The 15,449-nt window shown below is 47.5% G+C and overlaps 1 protein-coding gene across 1 annotated transcript in view; it reads right to left on the minus strand.

The window, feature by feature from the left end:
- The window catches only part of TMC3 (transmembrane channel like 3), a 103,023-nt gene that overhangs the window by 18,419 nt on the left and 69,155 nt on the right, over nt 1-15,449 (minus strand). The window contains exons 16-20 of the mRNA XM_015405392.1: nt 15,315-15,393; nt 13,950-14,204; nt 12,880-13,008; nt 7,193-7,260; nt 6,174-6,302 (exon numbers count right to left, since the gene is read on the minus strand). Coding sequence (XP_015260878.1) covers nt 6,174-6,302; nt 7,193-7,260; nt 12,880-13,008; nt 13,950-14,204; nt 15,315-15,393 — 660 coding nt within the window. The remainder of the gene's footprint in view (nt 1-6,173; nt 6,303-7,192; nt 7,261-12,879; nt 13,009-13,949; nt 14,205-15,314; nt 15,394-15,449) is intronic.

A 15,449-nucleotide genomic window follows, 5' to 3' on the forward strand; every position in this document is an offset into this window, starting at 1 on the left:
ACGAAAGGAAATTAAAGCGGCCAACAAAGAGACTCAGCTAAGTATATACAAGTTTTCTGTTTTTTCGGGGGGAAAACCGACCGGTTCTTGAGACGGGACTACTGAATTTTGAATGGAAATGGCGTCTGAAAAGGGACTAGAGCCTGAAATGGTTGTAGAAGTAATGGAGCAATTTCTAAAGGCTCTAAATGAAGAAATTCAAAAGGGCATTAAAGAGGGATTTAAGGCAGCAAATGCAAGATTATACGAGCCCTCTATAGTGCTGGAAAATACTGAGACTACTGAGACTACTGAAAAAGGGACTCAAAACCCGGAGAGTACGGAACACTCTTTGGAGGTGGAGCACAAAAGAGAGGGAGTGGAGCTGGTAAACACAACGCTTCGAAGGCAAAATGAGGAAACAATTAAGGGGGAAAAATTGAAGAGAAGGAAGAGAAAAAAAGAAGGAAGGGCATTTAAACTGAAGGAAAAATGGAACAGAGGGAGACGAGAGCAAACTATGCGTAAAAATCAAAGGAGTTGGAAGCTTGGGAGACAGACAATTTCAAAAACCATTGAGGAAAGACTGGAAAGGAATTACCATTGCTGTAAAGGAAAAGAACATGTAGACATGCTAATGTTGAGAGGAAAATGAATGACTTTCAGAAGTCAATACAAATTATATGAACTTATGTATATGTTGTTATTTATGGACTGCCTAGAACGGAGTAAATTGTGTAGGTTAGATTAAATTGCCGGTAGAAGACAAGACCTAGGGCCAAATGGAAGTAGAGAGATTTAAAGGTGATGGCAGGAAAAGGTGATGATATGATTTATGCGTATATACATTTTTGACCTAGCAGATATGAGCAATAGGGTTGCAGGCGTGAAAATATGAAATGTTATATAAGAATATGGAGTGATAGAGATTGATAATAAATTATTATTTGGGCAAAGGAAGGGAACATGTAGATAAGCCATTCTAGATAGGAAAATGAATGATGCCTAGAAGTTGATTTTATGGTTGAATTATATGAATTGACTTATACCTATCTGTATTTTTATTTGGTAGACCTAAGTAAGTTAAGGTAAATGAATTAGGTTACAAAAATAAGTGATAGTAGATTAAAGGCATTGACATGAAATGTTAATAGTAAATGAAACCAAAATACATGAATTTGTTTACATTTGTATATATTTTGATTCTACAGATATTAGTAAATGGAAGTGGGCTAAAGGTGATGGTATGAAATATTGGTCATTAATTTATTTTTATGGTTTGCAATGAATTATTATCTGATAAAGGGAATGAATAATTAGGCAGATAGGGAAATTAAGGAAGTTAGAACGCAAAATTAACTATATGAATTTATATATATGTTGATTTTTGTGGAAGATCAAATTACATAAATTTATTTAGATTTATATTTATTTACATTTAATTAAATAGGTTAAAGAAGTTGCTATGAAATGTTGGGAAGGATCCTTCTAGCATGTATCTAGTTTGAAATGAAATGATATGACAAATATAAGTATGTGGGAATGTGGGAATGTTTATATAAAATGTACTGGCTCCCCTATGAAGGAACTTAGAATAATATACCCTTTTCCTTTTCTTGAGTTTAATGATAACTGGAAATTTAGATAGTAGACTGTCTTAAGAAGATAAAGTGGATAAAGAAAATCATAGAAGAATAATATTGGATGCATGTATGGGAAAATTGATATTAGTTTAGGACTGAATATGAAGGAAAATATATTTGTTGGGTAAATGTGTGGTTGTTGCTGTTTAGAAAAAATTATAAATGGTGAAAATTGAATGATTGGTGTATCTAAAACATATTATAGGTGTATGCATTGTATGGGAAAATCAATAAAAATATTCATTAAAAAAAAAATTAAAAAAAAAAGAACGCTTGACCTCGTCTCGGGATGCCCCCCCGGCCCGGGGTGTACAGAGGAGGGGCGACCATCACCGGTACCAATGCCGAGGTTTCCGGGGGATCTTCTCCATGGTCTGAGTCCCCGTGCTCGGATTCAGGTGGAGATTTCTCCGTGTCAAGTTTCCCCTCGCTTCTGCTCATATTGGGGTAGGTAGACACGCAAGGATGAGGAAAGGTGGATTCTGAACAGTATGTCGGACCCCGCAGCAGGCAATGAAGTACACACTTGCAGGAAGGTTTTACTTTATTGAAGCCATGAAGTACTTAGAACAGATTCTCTGTTCAGAATAACTAAATGAGGGGTTGACAGAAAGGTTAAAGCAAGTTCATAATTACACTAGCTAATAGATATGATTCCCGCACCCGCTTAGAAGGCGCCCCGCACGCCCAAACCCTGAGAAGCAACGGTTCTATGCAGTTAAACAATTAGACTATTCCCACACTACATATTCATTACAGACTAAGCAAAAGTCTCTTGCCGCACACCACCTGTGGCCTTGGGTTGATAATGTTCCATCAAAGCAAGACTAGTGTACATAGAAAGGAATGCAGTGGAGGAGAAGATGAGCGCATGGGGGTGAGGGTGGACATGCGCACAGGAGCAGATTACCGTTACCATGGCAATAGGGGAAGCTTTGACAACGGGGTTTTAGGCATGTCTGGGACATAGCAAAGACACATTGGCAGCTTGCTGACAACTTGGTGGACTTCCAGTGGAACCCGGTTCTGATTTGGGGAGAGGGGACTCTGGGTGGCTTTGTGGGGAAATTGAATTTAGTGGTGGTGGAGGGTAACTTGGTTAGTCTCCTGGGCCGCTCATAGTTTGAGCCGTTGGGCATAACGGTCAGGGGGGATAAATAAATGCTCGTCAAGGGATTTTGGGGAGATTTGCCAGGAATTCCCCGTGGTTTTCAATGGGATGCTGTGGTGTTATAAAGGGCCCCCGGTCTCCCTACAGGTAGACCTCAATGTAGCCCCCATACGCAGACGGTTTCGCACGGCCCCCATTTCCATTCGGCCCAAGATTGATGCAGAACTGGATAAGCTGGTGGCGCAGGGCGTTCTGGAACCCGTATCACACGCGTCATGGGAAACCCCGATAGAGACCCCCATCAAGCCTAATGGGGAAATCCGCATCTGCATGGATTATAAGTGCACCCTCAACCAGGCGCAGGCCGACCACTCAGACCCAGTGCCTCTCATGAGCAACGTCTTGGTCTCACTTGCGGGCACTAAGATTTTCGGGAAGCTGGACCTCCCCCAAGCCTATCAGCAGCTGCCCATGGATGAGGCGACTGCCCTCGCCCAAACCATTGTGACACACCTGGGGGAGTTTAAGGTTAAGAGTTTACAATTTGGGGTGAGTGTGGCCCCGGGCATCTTTCAACAAATGATGGATTCCTTGCTAAAAGGGATCCCAGGCATGACACCTTTTTTTGACGACGTCCTCATCATGGCGGCCACTCCCGAGGATTTCGCATCTCGACTCCGCACCATCCTCCAATGCTTCGACTCCGCGGGACTGAAGGTAAAGCGGGAAAAATGCCTTCTCAGGGTGTCGGAAGTGGACTTCTTGGGGTACCGGGTCGACAAGGTGGGCCTGCACCCAGCTAAGGATAAGGTCAAGGCCCCAGCGCCAAGTGCAAGGTGGAGTTACAGGCTTTCCTGGGACTAATAAATTTTCATCACTCCTTTCTGCCGCATAAGGCGGCCGTGGCGGAGCTGCTCCACGACCTTCTAGACAAGTCCGCCCCTTGGTCTTGGGCCCCAAATAGGCAGCGGCATTCCGGGGGGTGAAGGTGCTTCTCATTTCCAATGCGGTGCTTGCGCACTTTGATGAGTCCCTGCCGGTCGTCCTAGCCTGTGACGCCTCCCCCTACGGCTGTGAAATGCCCGTGCCTTATTATTCTAGGACCCTCTCGGCCGCCGAGCGCAACTACGTGCAAATTGACTGAGAGGGTCTGGCGGTAGTCGCAGGGGTTAAGAAGTTCCATAACTATGTGTACGGTCATCCCTTTACGATTGTGACTGATCACAAGCTTCTACTCGGCCTTTTTGCGGCCGACAAGCAAACGCCCCAGGTCCTGTCGCCCCGCGTGCTATGATGGACATTGTTCCTGTCCGGCTACCAGTATCGCATGGACTACTGCCCAGGCAAGGCAATGGGACATGCAGAAGCTCTGAGTAGGCTGCCCCTGCCAGCCATGGACCTGGATCTGGCCCCAGCTCTGGAGGTCTTGGTGGTGGACAGCCTCCCAGCCCAGCCACTTCAGGCCAGAGACGTGGCGGCCCGTTCCACCCGGGACCCCATACTTTCCCGGGTTCTGGACTGGGTGGTGATGGGGTGGCCTGCAGCCTCTCCGGGACCAGAGTACGTGGCTTTTGTGACACAAAAGAACGAGCTGTCGGCTCTCAAGGGTTGCCTACTATGGGGGGACAGAGTCGTGGTCCTGAGGGCCCTACAGTCCAGGGTGCTGCATGCCCTGCATGAGGCTCACCCTGGAGTAGTGCGGATGAAGGCACTCGCCCGGTGTTATGTGTGGTGGCCGGGAATAGACACAGAGCTTGAGGGGTGGGTCTGGGGATGCCAGGCCTGCCAGAAAGTCAGGGTTAATCCACCCCGTGCCCCCACCCTGTCCTGGGAGTCCACCCGGAAACCCTGGTCCCGCCTACACATAGACTTTGGGGTGCCTTTCCAAGGGCTTTTGTTCCTGGTCACGGTAGACTTGTACTCCAAGTGGTTGGACTTCATCAAAGGCAGTGATACGCGCCCTCCACCGCATCTTCGCCACACATGGCCTGCCCGACACCCTAGTCTCCGATAATGGAGCAGCTTTTACATCGGCCGAATTCCAGGTGTTCCTGCAAGGCTACCTGATACGGCACATCCAGTCGGCCCCATTCCATCCCGTGACCAACGGAGGGGCCGAGAGGATGGTCCGGACCACGAAGGAGGCCCTCCGCCAGATCATGGACGGCGATTGGGAGTTCCAACTGGCCCGATTCCTCCTGGTGCAGAGGATGACGCCCAACCCCGTCTCAGGCCAGAGCCCTGCCGAACTCCAGATGGGGCGGAGACTAGCGAAGTTGCTGGATCGGCTGCACCCCGACCGCGCACCTGACATGAGGAAGATGGTTGAGGTAAGGGATGCTCCAAGGGGATTCTTTCCAGGGGACCCAGTCTACCTGAGGAACTATGGCACGGGGCCCGAATGGATAGCAGCTCAGGTAGTGGGAGTCACCGGGCTGGTCTCTTACGAGGTTTCCACAGAAGAAGGTCGAGTACTGAACAAACACATCAACCAGCTGAGATGGCGCCAGGAAGGAGGACTCCCCAGACCAGTGGTAGGGGTGGTGAGCCCGCCAGAGGCAGGGGCGTAACTAGAATGTCCCCACACTCGCGACACCCAACTGCAGGACCCCACTCCAGGGGCAACAGAGGCAGTGCTTCCACAGCCAGTACCGCAGGCCACCGAGTCCCTGGAAGGCACCGCCCCGGCCGCCAGTACCCCAGAGCCGGTGCCAACTCCTCACTGCTCCCTGAGATAGTGCCGGGCCCCTGTGTATTTAAGAGTCTATGTTACCCAGGTGGGGAGGGGTGTTGTGTCCTGGGAACCACTACCAGGCATGCAGAGCTTGATTCCTAAAGAACAATAGAAGCTAGGCTCCTAAGGTCCCATAGGGGAACCAATAGAAACCTTGGCGGGAGATTCAACCCCCCCCAATGAGATTCAGGGGAGTGCCCTCAGAAATGTATATAGTTGGCCACTTGGCCATTTGTCTTTGTAGTGTGAAGTACTAAGTAAACGCGTGTTCCTTATGTCGTTGTCCGAGTCGTGATGTATCAAACCGAGTACTTTTCAGGGAGAGTCCCCAGGAAGAAAAGAAAACTTTGAGGAAAAACTCAAAACAACCAGAGCTGAAGAGAACTTGTCCTCAATATGCAGTGGCAGAGGACTGAGGGGTGTGACCGTTAGGCAGGAAGTCAGCCTCTAATGAGCTCTGCAGGGGAAAGGCTCCCTCTCTCAGCCTAACATACCTCACAGGGTTGTAGTGAGCAAAAGGGGAAGGAGAAGGACCATGTGCATTCTTCTGAGCTTCTTAGAGGAAAAGGCAAGATTAGAATGCATTAGATAGCGGCAAAGAATGGAATTTCCCCTTCCCATTGTGATCTCGTGGCACCACCCCCCCCCAGTATATTTGTGTTACATGCACAGATAAATGGAATCTTTATCTCTTTCTTGTACTAACCTTGAAGCTCTGAAGACTTGCTGGTGGGGCACATTACAAGTTAACACTGCCCAGCTCCGCAGGTACATGAGCCCAATAAGTTTGAGGACATTGAATGCTGGGAGGCATGGGGAAAAGAAGGCCCCCATCCTAGGCCAGAAACCAGAAACACACATACACAAAGTTGTTTCAATGGAATTTTATCTTTGCATTCTGTAACAGCAGCAGAGTAAAAATAGCATAACCCTCCATGGAGTGCTTGATTTATCCAGTGGTTGCCACCTTTTAAATGTATTCATTTTAAATATGTTGGAGGGATATAAAGGCTTTCCAACACAGTTTCCAGTAAAAAGGAAATGTAATTTAAAAAAATCACAATAAAACTCAGCACAAATAAAACCGATAAAAGATCAAAACAGCAGCAATCAGAACAACAAAATACTGTTTTATTTTTGTGGGTTTTTAAAATTTGGAGCCCAGTTTAATCATTCATGCCACATAATGGAATCTTGATGTTTTAAACTGCATTCTAATCCTTTCCGTCTAATCTGTTCTGATCCCTTGCTGAGTGTAAAAGCGGATTATCAAGTGTTCTATAATAAAATTAAAAGAGCAGGAACTTGTTGAGTTAAATGACTGAGCAATACAACTGTTTGGACCAGACACTTAAAACTCAGTAGAGGAGGAGTTACTGGAGATGTATCTCTGGAGACATTTTCTCCCCCTCCTCACTCTTTTTTAAACCTCTGGAGAACCTGAAGACTTGCACAGTGGTTTTGTGATATTTTGCTTGCTTCTAATAAACACTCCTAGGTGGCTTTTGTTTTTGGATTTTGCTGCAGACCACCTGACTTTTTTTTTTGTCTGCTCATTTGACTGACTGCAAAGATAGAAAACAAGCCCTTGCTCCAGCAGTGCTCTGATGCATAGAGGCCTGAAAACAAACCCGGCCTTACCCAACAAGACAGCCCAGATCAGAATGCACTACTTGCAATGAGCACATTACTCAGATACACACATGCACGTGTTCAATTGCTTACCAGATCATCCCTTGGTTGTAGACTAAATGCAGGACATTTTCCGCTATTTTGAATTCTCCATATTCTGGCTACAAAGCAAATAAAAACAGACAGCTCGGTGGACCAACTGCTTTCAGTTCTTTTAGACCAAAGACACCCATGCGCTTAGCTGCAGAAGCTTCTTCAGAAGGATTCCTAACACTGTAGTGAACAGGCCCAGATTAACCTGAAGATTATATGTGCTGTAGAATCCTCAATGCTCTCTTAACCCTATATAGACATGGTTTCTTCAACACAGCTTGGCATCTGCTACCACCGCACCCATTTGTACCTTTACCGGCATAGTGATGCAGGGATTGTAATACTGTAATGTATTCAATAGCTGCCATTGCAATTCATGAATCATCTAATTGACTTGCCATGTAAAGCTTTGTCCTGGGCATCCATCCAATCACATTGCTAGCCCTGGAAGAACCAACCAATCACTGGTCAGCAAGCTCCCTGAGCGGGAAATTCCGTGATTGATCCTTATGTATACAACCTTATTGGTTGATAATTGTATAGTAGGCATGGCTACATTAGCCTGGAGAGTTTAAAAAGGAAACAGCTTTAATGCAAAAGCTGTTCTGGCTATCAGATGTTGATCCGTGTTGGAGTTGTGTTCGAGTTGTGGAATAAAGCTGAATCTTTGCTGAATCACTCTCCGACTACTTTGTTAAGTGAGCGACTTAACAATTGGCGATGAAGGTGTAATATTAGTGCGGGTAGGCAGCCCCGTTAAACAATCCCACGATGGACAACAGTGAGCATCGCGCCGTGGCCAATCAGCAGCAGGCACCGCCAGATCTGGTGGAAGCACCTGTCATGATGGCCAATAGCCAGAAGTTCGAGGCATTCGAACCTACCACCGAGGACTGGGATGCTTACCTGACGTGGTTTGAGTTCCACCTCAAGGCGAACGACATCGCAACTGAAGAGAAGAAGCGGGCAACCCTCCTGAGCTCTTGCGGCAAGAGCGTTTTTGACATTGCCCGGTTGCTGGTAGCACCAGCGGACATCAAGACGGTTCCGTTCAAGGACCTGACAGAGAAGTTGAAAATGCACTTCTCTCCTCAGCCATCAGAGATTGCCTGCCGGCATGCCTTCTATAAAAGAAGTCAGGCGGCCAACGAGTCGGTGGCAGAGTATGTAGCGGTGTTGCACAAGGCTGCAAGACCCTGCAACTTCGCGAACATCGAAGAGGCCCTCCGAGACCAACTGGTGTGCGGCATGAGGGATGAAAGGCTGCAACATCGGTTGTTCGCCCACACCACCCTGACTTGGGCTGTCGCCTACACAGAGGCCGTTGCTGCAGAGGCAGCCGACAAATCAACCAGAGAGGTACGCCAGTGGTTGGCGTCAACAGAGCAGCGTGTCCACCACCAAGCTTCCGGCAACGAGGGCGGTGATGCAAACAAGGACGTATATGCAGTTAAAGCGGGAGCAGACAAGCGGGACCCGAGTGAAGCCTACAGCCAGCTCAGTGTGCTCTGGTTGTGGCAGAAACCACCCTCAAGAGCACTGTTGGACCAAAGACATCATGTGTCGAGCATGTGTAAGGCGGGGCCATCTAGCACGAGTCTGCAGAGCGCCAAATAAATCAGCGCCGGCATCCCCACCGAGGAACCAGCAATCACAAGCAGCCATCAGAGAAGCCAGCTGTCAGACGACAACGAGCCTGTCATCCGCATCGACCGTCCTTCGCACCGGTGGTCAAGGGAAGATCCACATCACCCTCCATCTAGACGCCGTTCTGTGCAGCATGGAGGTCGACTCAGGATTATTGGTGACGGTGATCTCTTTGAAAACGGTGATCTCTTTGAAAACTATTTCCAACCCGGAGTCGGCGGTGGCTGAAGCCAGCCACACCCAGGTATCAGATTTTCAGGGAAAGTGTATCCCTCTGGTGGGGAGGGATACATTCAATGTAGAATTTAAGGGGAAATGTGCCACGTTATCTCTGTTGGTTGCTGAGGGGGACCGGGTTAACTTGCTTGGCCTGGATTGGTTCGAACCCGTGATTGGAATTACCGGTGTGAACAACGTTGTTGAGAATAAATGGGCATTATTGTATGCAGAGTTCCCTGAGGTATTTGGGGGTGGCCTGGGAAGGTACAACGGGCCCCCGGGGTGGTTCGAATTTGATCTTTCCGTGACCCCGATCCAATTAAAGTATCAGAAGGTGCCCATTTTGCTCAAACCCCGGATTGAAGCAGAGCTGGACAAGCTAATCGAGCAGGCAGTGCTTGAGCCAGTTCCCTTTAGCAAATGGGGAACTCCAATAGTGATGCCAGTAAAGTCGGACGGGTCTGTAAGAATTTGTGCTGACTATAAGTACACTATTAATCATGCCTTGCAACAGCATTCTGACCCCGTACCCGTCATCAGCCACATTCTGGCATCCCTCGGGGGAGGGGAGGTATTCGCAAAGCTTGACTTAGTGCAAGCGTACCAGCCGCTGCCAGTGACTAGGGAGGCAGCGGAAGCCCAAACCATTGTTACCCACAGAGGAGCATTCAGGGTCAATAGACTCCAGTTTGGGGTAAATGTTGCCCCAGGGATCTTCCAGGGACTTATGGAACGTTTGCTCAGAGGGGTGCCAGTCATGGTACCGTATTTCGATGACGTGCTGATTGCAGGGGGGTCTGACCAGGAGCTCATGGAACGGGTGAGAACGGTGTTGGAGCGTTTCAAGTCTGCTGGCCTCAAAGTAAAGCAGTCTAAGTGTCTTGTGGGAGTCCCAAGTGTGGAGTTTTTGGGATTTCAGGTAGATGAAAGTGGTGTCTACCCCACAGAGGACAAAGTGGAGGTAATTAAGAATGCCCCATGACCCCTCAACAAAAAAGAGCTCCAGTCCTTTTTAGGACTGTTAAATTTCTACCACGCTTTCTTGCCACACAAAGCATCAGTGGCAGCTCCTTTACACGTGCTCCTCCACAAGGACGCAAAATGGAGGTGGGGCTCGTAACACGAGTGGGCTTTCAAGGGAGTCAAAGCCCTATTGTCGTTGAATGCTGTCCTCATGCACTACGATGAACAGAAACTGCTAGAGCTGGCGGCAGACACATCTCCGTTCGGGGTGGGGGCAGTCCTCAGCCATTTAATGCCAGATGGCAGTGAAGCCCCTGTCGCGTTTTATTCGAGGTCACTATCTGCCATGGAGAAAAACTATGCACAATTTGATAAAGAGGGTCTGGCGCTAGTTTCTGCAGTCAAGAAATTACATGACTTTTTGTTTGGAAGAAAATTCCTCTTAGTAACCAACCATAAGCAACTGTTGGGGATCTTTGCCCCGGACCAACAAATCCCCAACATACTGTCTCCTCGGATGTTGCGGTGGGCGATCTTCCTCACCGCATATGACTATGATTTTGAGCTCAGGCCGGGCAAGGCGATTGGACATGCGGACACCCTCAGTCACTGCCCTCTACCCGGCCAAGACTTGGACCCTGCTCCAGCTAGCACGGTGCTAGCTATAGATGAACTGCCTCAGGCCCCAGTCTCCTCTATGGACATTGCTGCTGCAACAGCTAAAGACAGTGTACTCGCCCGAGTTTTAAACTGGGTGTGGAGGGGGGTGCCGGCAGGAAGTGTGGAGCCGGATGGCAGTGAAGCCCCCGAGCTTTCAATGTCAAAAGGGTGTGTGTTGTGGGGAAACCGGGTGGTGGTGCCCATCAAGCACCGGGAAAAAGTTTTGGAATCACTACATGAGGGCCATCCTGGCATGGTCCACATGAAGGCGCTGGCCCGGGGGTATGTTTGGTGGCCCGGTTTAGACACCAACATAGAGGAATGGATAAAAGTGTGTATGTCCTGTCAATAGGCTAGGCCCGAGCCTTCCACCGCCACGCCACAGCGATGGGAATCTGCAGGAAGCCTTGGTCCAGGCTTCACCTGGATTTTGCAGGGCCGGTACAGGGCCAAATGTTTCTTGTGATGTAGACGCGTACTCGAAGTGACTGGAGGTTGCTCACATGCACTCACCCACTTCGATCGCCGTCATCAACGTGCTGCGATGCTTGTTCTCCACCCACGAACTACCGGATGTGTTGGTGAGTGACAATGGCGCATAGTTTGTCTTTAGGGAGTTCGGCCAGTTCCTATCCGACGATGGAATTAGGCACCTGACGTCGGCTCCCTTCCACCCGGCCTCTAACAGCCAGGTGGAGAGAATGGTCAGGACGACCAAGGAGGCCCAAGCAAAGTTAACGCAGGGTGATTGGGGGGTAAAGCTGGCCTCATTCCTGCTGCGCCAGCATGTTACCCCGTGCTCTTCCACAGGCCACAGCCCGGCCGAGCTGCTGATGGGGCGCCGCCTCACCACCCTTTTAGATTGCCTGCACCCAGATCTGAATGATCTGAAGCCCCAGCAGCAGAGTGCAGTCCCTAAGGTCCACACTTACAAACCAGGCAACAAAGTGTTCTGCAGTAACTATATAGTGAGCGATAGTATTGGTTCACGAATGTACGTGGTCCAGCTTGCAGATGGCCGCAAGTGGCGACGCCACGTAGACCAGCTTAGGCAGCGGTGGGCAAAGGAACACCTAGACTCCCAGCCGGCGGAGTCCACCGAACCAGAGGACCGTCCCAGACCTCCTCTGGAGGTGAGTACTGCCGAGCCCAGTACTGTCCCAGAAGTAGGACAGACCCCTACCTTCAGACCCGCAACAGAGGACGGAAGTGTACCTGACTCTGAGATCCCAGAGTCAAGCAGGGCCCCCGAAGCTGAATTGTGTCCTGAGCCTGTACTGCTATGCAGGTCTCAGTGGGTGCGCCGAGCACCAACCTACCTAAGTGATTACAAATGTAAATGAATGTTTTTACTTAGGGGGGAGGAATTTGTAATGTATTCAATAGCTGCCATTGCAATACATGAATCATCTAATTGTCTTGCCATGGGCTAGGATCCAAATCCATCCAATCACATTGCTAGCCCTGGAAGAACCAACCAATCACTGGTCAGCAAGCTCCCTGAGCGGGAACGTCTGTGATTGGTCCTTATGTATACAACCTTATTGGTTGATAATTATATAGTAGTTGTGGCTACATTAGCCAGGAGAGTTTAAAAAGGGAACAGCTTTAATGCAAAAGCTGTTCTGGCTATCAGATGTTGATCCGTGTTCGAGTTGTGTTCGAGTTGTGGAATAAAGCTGAAGCTTTGCTGAATCACTCTCCGACTACTTTGTGAGGAGGAGCCTGCTGGACATCCATATGTCTGTATCGAGTGTCACTATTAATTCCCCCTGCCACATTGGATATACTCATATGCAATGGGCACCAACAATCATTTAACCCATCATATACACAAAAATGTGCTAGAATTTTACTCTTTACAGGTCAGGAGACACATTATGGCAGGCCCAGGGCAGCCATCAAAAGTGGCACCTCATCGTGTTCCTTACTCCTTTCCCATAACATGCAGTTTCACTAACTCATGATATAACGTTACCTTGTTACACCATGCATTGCTCCGCCACTGCCAGTGGCAGCCAATGATGTAAAACAGGGGTGGGGAAATTCACAATGTGACAAGGCAACGTCACATCACAGATAATTGGATCTACATGTTATGGGGGAGAGAAGGGAAGAAACAAAACAGTTGTCAGCCACTGGCCTACGTCGGCGTAAAGTCTTTATCCTTGTTCCATTAATATAAGGCATATACTCACAAACTTGCTTTCCAAGTCCCAGCACCAACAGTCACTTAAGTATCGAACAAAGAGTCCTCGGAAGAAGTCAATTAACAGGATGCTTGCCACTGTGAATAGCATGTCGATAATTGACAGCTTCAGCATTTCCTGGAACATGAAAAGGTGCACAGAAGAATTGATCATAGTTAAAAGCAACCTGCAAGGACACCCAATGTCACTAGCAAGGACCGTCCCCTTTCCACTTCTGCTCTTCCTGTGTCAAAACTGAGATCTTATGAAACAGCCTTACAGTGAGCTAGACCACAGGGTTGGTTTCACATTAGCCATTCCATCTGGAACTGCCATGACGCTTTACCTCATTTTGTATGGACAATCTAGATGATGCTATGGACATGCTGTTGCAATCCAGTATTTTCTGTGTTGTTTCCCTGTTTTTATTCACCTGATTTGTGATTTTTTTAAAAAAAACTGAAAATGCAATTGCAGTACTAGGCCATTTCATAAGACAAGTAGGAAATCCCAAACTGACAATCTGACTTGTCACAAAATAGCTTCATGTTCTGCAAGTGTTTTCAATGAGCTTCATTTATATTATTTTAATAATCCTGACAACAATCCTGTAAAGGTAAGGGAGTTGAATTCCACAGGCAATATAACATTCCACCTTTTGTGCCGCCGTCCTCTCCCATATCCAGTGGAATCTCCTGACATGGTGTATCAGATTATGATCTGGGAGACCCAAGTTTGAATTCCCACTCTGTTATGGAAAGCTCACTGGTAACCACAAGCCAGTTTAATCTATCTCACAGGGTTTAATCTATCTCACAGGGTTGTTGTGAGTATAAATGGAAGAGGGAGAAATTATACTGTAAGCTACTTTGGGTCTTCACTAAGGAGGAAAGGGAGGTATAAATATCAAATAAATAAGCAAGCCCCGCTCTTTACTTGAGCCAAGGAGAATTGGTCTTGAAACCCAATACGGTAACATGGAGACACAATTTACAGATTCTCCAGACTACAAGATCTCTATGGTTCCCTTCTCACTGCAGTACTACCAAATGAAAAACTATATCTAGACAGCTGCATACTTGACCAACGTATGTCTCCCAGCACTGATCTTGGTGACTTTGGGTGTTATATTCATAGGAAGCTGTATTGTTGATCACCGGGTTAACAGGCAGGATGTAATTCTGGGTTTGATTCTCAGCCAGAAGGAAGGTGCCATTCCTCACAACTTGCATGTTGGGAAAGGTGGTCAAAAGATCTCCTTCCAAGTGAGTTTTAGCAGCTAATGAGGAGGTGGTACCCACTGCACTACTTCCATTGCTGTGAATCTTGGAGTCCTGAAATGGAGGTACGTCAAAAACAGCCTGTGAGTTAGGTGTTCCATTGGTTTCAGCAGAGCTACACATCATATTTAAACATACGTAATAATACTTTCTACTGGCAAATTAACTTTCACACGGGCAATTTGCAAGAAAGAAACAGCAAAAATGCGTCTTTACCCAGTCTAACACATGGGCAGTTTCAGGGGGAAGCAACGTCAGAAGGAACTGCAGGGAGGGGGGGAAAGGAAAAGGGGTAGACATCTGACCTCTGCACCTTCTCCAGGCAAATGTCTCTTCTCCCCCAAGCAGCCTCGTATAGTAGAAGCACCTGTCAAGGGTTCTTTTGGATGCAACACGTAGTAGAGGTTCCACTCCGAGTCATGTTTATTTTATCAGGATTAGGGCTATACACAAAGTAAAATGACTACATCTGTGCTGTGACAATAAAGGGACCTCCCTCCCCTTCACACCATAGTTGGCCATTAGCAGACACTATGAAAACAGTTGATCCTCCGTACCCTGGTCCAAAGTAGTTTAGGCCTTTATAGGTAATAGTCAGCACTTTCAACTGAATTGACAGACAGCAGAGATCTTTTAGCAGTGGCAAGGTATGGTCTTCAAAACCTGTCCCAGTAAGCAATCTAGGTGAGCAAGATTGCTGGAGAAATGGCAGAAGAGAATCCTGGCCAGTCAGCAGCAGTATGATCTTCTCTTGTCTAAGTAGGACTTCAAGACAAGCTCTTCAAATTTCTTCCTCAATTGTTGGAGGATGCTTCTGTACAAGCAGATCTTGGCCCCTTTCATGGGGGGAGTGCAATGTACAGACGGTCTTATTTAGACCCAAAGCTCAAAATGAGTTTTATTTTACTTTAACATTTAATTTTTATACAGCATCTTGTCATCCAGCACCTTATTAAGCCACCCTGAGCCTGCCTCGGTGGGGAGGGCAGGATACAAATTAAACAAACAAACAAACAAACAAATAATACATATTACTAGTAGTCAAAACCAAAAATGGTTTTCACAAGAAAAGAACCCAAGTTATATTTAGCAGGGACCCAAAAAACTTGAAAATTTCCAATTTGTTCTCAGAGCGATTGCAAGGAGAAACCAGCCTGCACTTACTGCAATGCTCATGCTGTCCACTTTATCCAGAAGTGCAATGATCAAGCTGTAGAGGTTTCCAAGATATAAGACGAGAACCCTGTCAAGAAGAAGTACCAAGAAGCTACAGTTAGGGATGTGAGCAAATTCCAAAAG

Source organism: Gekko japonicus, unplaced genomic scaffold (assembly GCF_001447785.1).
Source record: "Gekko japonicus isolate JY-2015 unplaced genomic scaffold, Gekko_japonicus_V1.1 scaffold1339, whole genome shotgun sequence".
NCBI lineage: Eukaryota > Metazoa > Chordata > Lepidosauria > Squamata > Gekkonidae > Gekko > Gekko japonicus.